This window comes from Arachis duranensis, chromosome 4 (genome assembly GCF_000817695.3).
Source record: "Arachis duranensis cultivar V14167 chromosome 4, aradu.V14167.gnm2.J7QH, whole genome shotgun sequence".
NCBI lineage: Eukaryota > Viridiplantae > Streptophyta > Magnoliopsida > Fabales > Fabaceae > Arachis > Arachis duranensis.
The window spans coordinates 120,143,713-120,151,807 of NC_029775.3; the positions used below are offsets into that span (position 1 = coordinate 120,143,713).

At 31.5% G+C, this 8,095-nt stretch overlaps 1 protein-coding gene across 1 annotated transcript; it reads left to right on the plus strand.

Annotated features, from left to right (window-relative positions):
- Nucleotides 1-1,524: 1,524 nt before the first annotated feature.
- LOC107486417 (beta-hexosaminidase 1) lies at nt 1,525-7,160 on the plus strand. Its single transcript, XM_016106949.3, has 15 exons — nt 1,525-2,001; nt 2,099-2,182; nt 2,504-2,539; nt 3,026-3,137; nt 3,225-3,295; nt 3,419-3,549; nt 4,279-4,295; nt 4,469-4,517; nt 5,028-5,128; nt 5,418-5,477; nt 5,607-5,640; nt 5,938-6,036; nt 6,141-6,200; nt 6,269-6,519; nt 6,810-7,160. Exons 1-15 carry the CDS (start codon nt 1,603-1,605, stop codon nt 6,983-6,985), a joined length of 1,680 nt encoding a protein of 559 aa, XP_015962435.1. The 5' UTR covers nt 1,525-1,602; the 3' UTR covers nt 6,986-7,160.
- The last annotated feature ends 935 nt before the right edge of the window (nt 7,161-8,095 follow it).

The window sequence follows — 8,095 nt, forward strand, 5'->3', positions numbered from 1 at the left end:
TAGGAACTTTGTACAATGAAGGCCCAACCCAACAATAAAATATTTTATTTTATGGGAATTTTTTATACGATACATTGTCATTTATAAATTTTCAAAAAGTATCAACTAAAAAATTATATATCTATATAGTCCATACTACACGTCTACACCATAGAGGAGATTAATTTTGATATATTAAGAATATAATTTTCTGTTTGAATGACTATTACATTCAAAGATTGATGAGTTAGAGAATTAACTATAATGGCTAAGATGGTCGTACATAATAAAAAATCGATAATAGTTTTAAAAGTGTTCCTATCAGTATATTCAAAACTAATACATGTATTATTAAATTAAACAATTTTTATATAGATAATTAATCACATCATAGACACTAAAATTATGCCAAAATTAAACTAAAAGTTCATACTAAACAGATAAATAGACAAATTTTGACCTAAGCTATAATTGAGATTGTTCTGTCTTCATCTACCTACCTACATTTATATAAAATATATATATTAAAATAAAAAGTATATATTAAAACTATATAAAACAGTATATATAACTGATTTAATAACTATTTTTTAGTATGTATGATATAATATTTTTATGAGTAACCAAATTAGTCATTAGATTTTTTAAAATTGGATATTTTAATCTCCAAATTTTAAAATATATAAATCAATCTTTAACATTTATTTCTATTAGATTTGATTCAAAAAGTAAATATAAAATAATTTTTAAAAAACTTAAAAAAATCTCAAAATAACCTTTAAAATTATTTAAAAATTCTAAAATAATAATTTCAATTCAATGGATATTAAAAAAGATTATAGTGTCTAACAAAAATAAAAATTAAAAACTATTTATATTTTCTAAAACCTAAAATATTAAAATATTCAATATTAAAAAATTAAAAAACTGAATTGAATAATTACTCTATTTTTATAAAAAAAAATTTTTATAGTAGATAATTAGTTGGGTAAAGTATATTTTTTGTCTTTAAAGTTTTACAAAAGTTTTAAAAATACTTTTAAGTTTTATTTTGTTTCAATTTTGTCCCAAAAGTTTTCGATTTGCATCAAATATATCATCAACGACTAAATTTTCAAAAAATTTAAGATCAATCTAACAATAATGCATGAAAATTATGCTTGATTTGCTTGTATTGATGGTTGTTCTTATAAATTGTTGTTGAATTAGTCTTAAATTTTTTTAAAAATTAGCCGTCAGGGATATATTTGATACAAATTAAAGTTTTTGGGACAAAATTAAAACAAAATAAAGTTTAAGGGTATTTTTGAAACTTTTATTAAATTTTAGGACAAAAAATATACTTTATCCTAATTAGTTTTTGTTTCACCTTTAAAACACATGCCACGTGGCTTATTTACAGCCATTAAACCTTTTCTGCACCGGTGGAAACTCAGAGACATTTCCACCAGAGTTAGATCCCCGAGCTGGTAAACGTTGTAGCACTCTTCACTCTTCGGTGTTCAGTCTTCACCTTCTTCCAAATCTATTAACCTTGTTTACTCACATCATCCAAATATATAAATTATTTATATATATAAATTCAACTCTTCTTCAAGCTTTGGACTTTCAATCATCATCATCATGCTTCGCATGTTCTGCTACTTTTTCGTTCTGTGTGCTCTCTTTGTTGTTCTTCCTCAATCACTTGTACTCCATGGTTCGAGAGGAATCAGAACCAAACAACCCCATCTTGATGAATCCCTCATATACCTTTGGCCTTTACCAGCTGAATTCACTTCAGGTGATGAAGTTCTTTCAGTTGACCCTTCACTCAAACTTTCTGTAGCTGGAACTGGTGGTGCTGGTGCCTCTTACATTGTTGAAGAAGCTTTTGAGAGGTACAAAAAGATCATATTTGAGCACAGTGGTAGTGGTAATGTTGGTGCAAGGCTTCGTTTTAAGAGGGTGTTGGTGGAAAGTATCATATCTGAATATGATGTTTCCCAATTGAAGATCACTGTCCATTCAGACAATGATGAGGTTGTTTGTTACTTAAAGTTTCAGACTTTTGGTCTCTTTTGATTGTTTTCTTTTATGGGTTTTGAAAAAGATGGGAACTTTCTCTTTCTTTTTGTAGCTTCAACTTGGAGTGGATGAAAGCTATACCTTGCAGGTTTCAAAAGTCAAGGAGGATTCCATTGCTGGGGAAGTCACAATTGAGGTGCTTTGTGAATTGTGATTACAATAATTTAATTATTTATTTGTATGTTTTTGTTTTAGGGTAATTGATAGTAGCTTACACATTGCTTCTTTTTTTCTAAAACTGAAAAAAAAATGAACCAAGTGTTTATAACTCACGAAGATAATAGTTGAGAATCGTTAGATAATTTAATATATTTGACTAAACTGTTCAGCTTCAACATAATGCATGTCAATATTTTAACTATCATCTTCAAAGACATCTTTGTAATGATAATGTAAAGCAATACTGCCATTGTAGATGATTGCTAGTAATCTTATTTTGACACTCAATTTGTTGTAGGCGAATACTGTTTATGGTGCATTGCGCGGAATAGAGGTATGTATAGAATTTGCAAGTGCATGCAACTCAATCAGCTGAGACTTTTTCCCCTTTGCCTTTTCATCTTATTCTAGGGGGCTTGAAATAGAGGAGCATGCTTAGAATCTAGGAGAAGAAAGAGATTGATGAACATAGAACACTTAAGTTCTTGTTTTCAAGTCCTAAACTTCCTTGATAGCATTATTATTTCATATCTGATTAAAAGAGTTTTAGATACCAAATATTTCCTGATTAATTGTGACATATACTGTTTAACTTCAAATTATGTATCTATATGCATGATCCACCTTTGATATTGTAGGTATGCATTTTCTTCGTAGGAATTGTAAATCTAAAATCTGTTTTTATCCTTGCACAAGTGCATTACCTTCTTATACCTTTACATTATTGAATATCAATCTCGATACTGCCGAAGTATGTGTTTGCATTTAGATTGTAAGTTGCTTAAAGAAAATAATCTATTGTCTTTGCATGATGCACCAGACATTCAGCCAATTGTGTTCTTTTGATTATACAACTAAAACAGTACAAATACACAAGGCACCTTGGGTCATCCATGATCAACCTAGATTTGCGTACCGCGGGCTTATGTTGGGTAAGCTGCAATATTTTCACTGAGAAAAATCTCTATGCAATTATCAATTTTATACCATGATGATTATTCAATTTCTTTAATTTGCAGATACATCAAGGCACTATTTACCAGTTACTGTAATTAAGCAGATCATTGACTCTATGTCCTATGCTAAATTTGTAAGATCAGTGTCACGAGTTACGTTTTGTTTGTGACAATTAGAAACTGAAGAAGTATCAACCTAACAAGCCTATCCTGCTCATTTTGTTTCATGTAATGCTGATGTTTATTCAACCCCATAGAATGTTCTGCATTGGCACATCATAGATGAAGAGTCATTTCCTCTTGAGGTACCTTCATATCCAAATTTGTGGAATGGTTCATACACAAAATGGGAACGCTACACAGTAGAGGATGCATATGAAATTGTCAAGTAAGAATTACCTTATCCAAGTTCTCTACAATCATTTTTGCTTCACACTGTCCCATTGTAAATAATGCTGCTACCACTACTAAACTATTATAAACATATCTCAAACTTTTATCATCACAAGCAATTTTGAATCCTCTCATAGTTGAATTTAAAAAAGAGGCAATAGTTTGTTGGGTTTGGTGGTAGAAAAGAGGCAAAAGTTTTGTGGCACTGTGCAGTTTTTGCCACTATTAGGACTCTTTTGGTTGGAGCGTAATGCACACACCTTCAATGATACATGTTCTTACAAGCAAGATTTATGGGATAGGGTTAGACGCCTAGCATCAATTTGGTGTAAAGCTCATGATCTGTTCAGGGACTTTCCCTCTCAGACATATTGAGAGAGTGGAAAGCTATGCTTCAAGATAAAGTGATAAACCTTTTGTTTTGTTTTGCTTTTGTATAGGAAATCCCTTATCCCCACATTTTGTATTATCCTTCTCCTCATCTAATGAAATTCTTTTTTTCTTTTAATAAAAAAAATTGTTTTAGAACTGAAGATGGGGAAGGGCTATAAATGTAACATGTTCTATGTTCCAAAATAATGTTAATTGATCCATGGATATTTTCCTTTTACCAACTTGTTACTTTTCAGGGCATATCTTTTGAGTCAAATTTCTTTATCTATCAAAGACTAATACTTTTTTTCCTCTTATTTTTATTCCATGTTGCACCATGTGCTGCTAAAAGTTTTGCCAAAATGAGAGGTGAGGTTATCCCTTTTGAAGTTCCTACTATGGTACAGTTTTTTAGCTATCAATGATGATTTAATATATTTATCATGCAAATTATGCTTGCCGACTATGATTTTTCCCCCCTGTTGTGCCTGTTAAGCTATAATGATCATCCATTTGATGAATATTTGCATGATTTATCACAGGCATAAATGTGATGGCAGAAGTGGATGTCCCTGGTCATGCAGAATCATGGTAAAAAAACATTTTCTGATACCCTAAGTGCAGCTTGATAGTATGATAGTAATTGGCTTTATTATTGTTACTCAGTAAGAGCAATGAATTTCATATACTTTTATAACTCATTGTAATTACTTCAAGATTTGAAAGACATAGTTTACCATAGAGAAGTTGATGATTAGTTTAAAAAATGTAATATATAATTACAGTAAGTCCTTCGTCGGAAAATTAGATGTTGATTGTTGGTATTTAGCTCAATGTATCCTCGAAGAAGTGCTATGGTTTGACATTGAATTCACAATTTTGTTTATCATAGTGAGGAGTTGCTAAGTTTTTTTTTTCCCCTTCCATATTTGCTTGGTCAGATTGTTACCTTGAAATCAAGAAGACAAAAGCCACATGTTAAGCATTTTACTGGCTTCATGAACATCAAGTTTAATGCGCATCCGATAAAAATTAACTCATTTTCTTTGTTTTATTTTCATTCATTCTTTCTTTCCTTTTTTATTTTCTTTAACTGTCTAGGGGTGTCGGATATCCGGATCTTTGGCCATCACCTACCTGTAGGGAGCCACTAGATGTTTCAAAGAATTTCACTTTTGATGTCTTTTCCGGTATTCTGACAGGTTAGCTTCTGTTAAAACCCGGAGCCTCACAGTTGTTCTGTTCTTTCTGGATTTGTGTGCTACATTAATAGTTGTATTCTCTGATATAAATCATTGATGACTTCTTGTGGATTCATAGTTGGCCTCGTCAATACTATTGAAAGCTAGTTTGTTCTGATGTGTAGTACCTCCATAGTAGTGCTTGATGACATTCTTAAACTAGCTGTTAGCTTATAGTTGAAACAGTTCAATTAGTTATAATTTGTTCAGTTTTTTTGTTACTTCTTAATTTTGTATATAAATTTTTCAGAGTTGAGAAAGATTTTCCCATTTGAGCTATTTCACTTGGGTGGTGACGAAGTTAATACAGGTCAGTTTGACTGTTTTCACTTGATCAAAAAGTCTGTTATTTAGAGTTTAGACTTTGAATGATTACTGTAATTAAGAAGTAATGTGGACCGCTGCGAACTGATGTAAGAACTATGTTTTGTTTCGACAGATTGCTGGAGCAAAACTCCTCATGTAAAACAATGGTACTAACCTCTTTATATTTTATGATGCTTTAATTGTTGTTCATGTAAAGCAGTTAGCATTTGAGCACATAAATTATTGGAATCTCAAGTAGAACTTCTCATATGTAAAGGACTTGTAAAGTGATCACGTCATAATTTCTCTTCTTTTCTTTTCTTTTTTCCACCGTGCAGAGCTTCGATGTTCAAACAGACAATCTAGTTTTATCAGCTTCTCTTTTCCCATTTTAGACGCTTCATTTTTGCACAATATTTATGCTTGATGCCTATTCGATGTTTTGACCATAAACTGAAATGCAGGCTCCAGACTAACAACTTGACTACAAAAGATGGCTATCAATATTTCGTACTGAAAGCGCAAGAAATAGCCCTTTCGAAAAACTGGACCCCAGTGAACTGGTATAATCTCTATATATACATAATGCTTTTATGTATTTACGATGTCACGTTCTTAAATCTTACATGTGTTCATAGATTTGACTCTTATTGTGATAACTCTTCAGGGAAGAAACCTTCAATGCATTTCCATCTAAGCTCAATCCACAAACTATAGTGCATAACTGGTGAGTTTTCATTGGTATAAGTACTCTTGTTATGTTACAAAACTCAAATGTGTTTCTCAAAACTGTAGGTTGGGTCCCGGCGTTTGTCCGAAGGCTGTTGCGAAAGGTTTCAGGTGCATTTTCAGTAACCAAGGAGTCTGGTATCTTGACCATCTAGATGTGCCTTGGGACCAGGTCTATACGGCCGAGCCGCTAGAAGGAATATACGACGCCTCCCAGCAAAAGCTTGTAATCGGTGGAGAAGTATGCATGTGGGGTGAGACGGCTGATACATCCGATATTCAGCAAACAATATGGCCTCGAGCGGCCGCAGCTGCAGGTATGCACATTTTACTGATGCCAAGTTGTTCGACATTCTGTCATTCGCCATTCTTGCATCATTCATTTTTCTTTTGTTGAAGTATGTCTTCAATTATATATGGTAAACACTCACGTGCAATTGTGTTCATGTTAGATAATAATTTAGTCAAACATATGAAATCATCTAACGATATTTAACTAGTAACTTCACATGAAAACAACTGCATGTGAGTTTCTACCATTATATATATAGGGTTTAATTTTGATATTGTGTTCGCAATCGTATTAAGTGCTACTTGATTGGCACAGAACGCTTGTGGAGTCCAAGAGAGTCAACTCCTAAAGCAAATATTACCTCAACCACCTTGCCGCGGCTGCTAAACTTCAGATGCCTGTTGAATAGACGTGGGGTTGCCGCCGCTCCTGTCAGACACTTTTATGCTAGACAGGCTCCGGACGGCGCAGGCTCCTGCTACAGTCAATAATGAGTCTAAAAGTATCAAACATCAAAGCCTTGGCAGCCATGTTTGTTGTGTATGTCAGGGCACCCTAGTGAGCTTAGCAACAGTGACATCATAAATGAAAGAAGTTGATGAATTTTAACAAAGTAGTATCCACTTCTTTTACCATCTGTTTATAAAAGCAAACTTCTTTTTATTATGTGTTATGCTTGTGGTTGTTCATTGTTTGAAAGTTCTTTATACTATGTTTATATGTCCATTGTGATAAACTATAGTCTCAAATTATGATTATCTCCAAGTATTTGTGTGTTTATAAATTTGAAAAGAAATTGCTAGTTGCAATTCACACCATTTAAGGATCCAGAAAATGGTTCTGCATAGAAAGAAAAGGTGAAATAAGTTTAGATATTGGTGAATCATGAAAGTTTGAGTTTATGATATAAGAAAGATACTTGATGGTATGAAAGTAATTTTCACAATACTATGTACAAATAAACAGACATTAATCTGCACAAAAGCAAAGCAAAATTTCATACTTCATGAAAGTACTTTCATTACAAAATCCTGTTTTTGTTATTTTTTCATACAATTTTCAGGTAATGAGGATGTAAATTGAACTGGTGTATATAGTTGCAAGTACAGTTATCATTACTCCAATTAGGGTACAAATTATTTTTAGGTTTATTTACTATGCTTATAGTTTTGTTGAATTTTCAATTAGGTTTTTATATTTTTTTTTTCTTTTCGATTGAGTTTTTATACCATATCAAATTTTCTAATTAAGTCTTTGTCGTAACAAAAATGTTGAAATTAATGGAATATTTCATTAAACAAAATGAATATACCTAACACTTGTTTGAATATTCTGTATAGTTTAACAAAATATTCTGTTAATATCAATATTTTTATTATAGTAAAGACTTACTTATAAAATTTGATATGATATAAGAACCTAACTAAAAAAAATATAAGAATTCAATTAAAAATTGATGAAGTTATAAGAACAGACAAAATAATTAAACTTTATTTTTAATAGGTTTTAGTTACTCTGTAAATCCCTATAATTTTATCGAATTTTCAATTAAGTCTCTATATTTTTTTCTTTTCAATTGAGTTTCTAGATGTTAATTTTTT

Coding starts and splice junctions, on each gene's coding strand:
- LOC107486417 (XM_016106949.3), top strand. CDS start 1,603: ATGCTTCGCATGTTCTGCTACTTTTTCGTTCTGTGTGCTCTCTTTGTT. Junction 2,002..2,098: donor TCCATTCAGACAATGATGAG/GTTGTTTGTTAC, acceptor TTCTTTTTGTAG/CTTCAACTTGGAGTGGATGA. Junction 6,201..6,268: donor CAAACTATAGTGCATAACTG/GTGAGTTTTCAT, acceptor TCAAAACTGTAG/GTTGGGTCCCGGCGTTTGTC.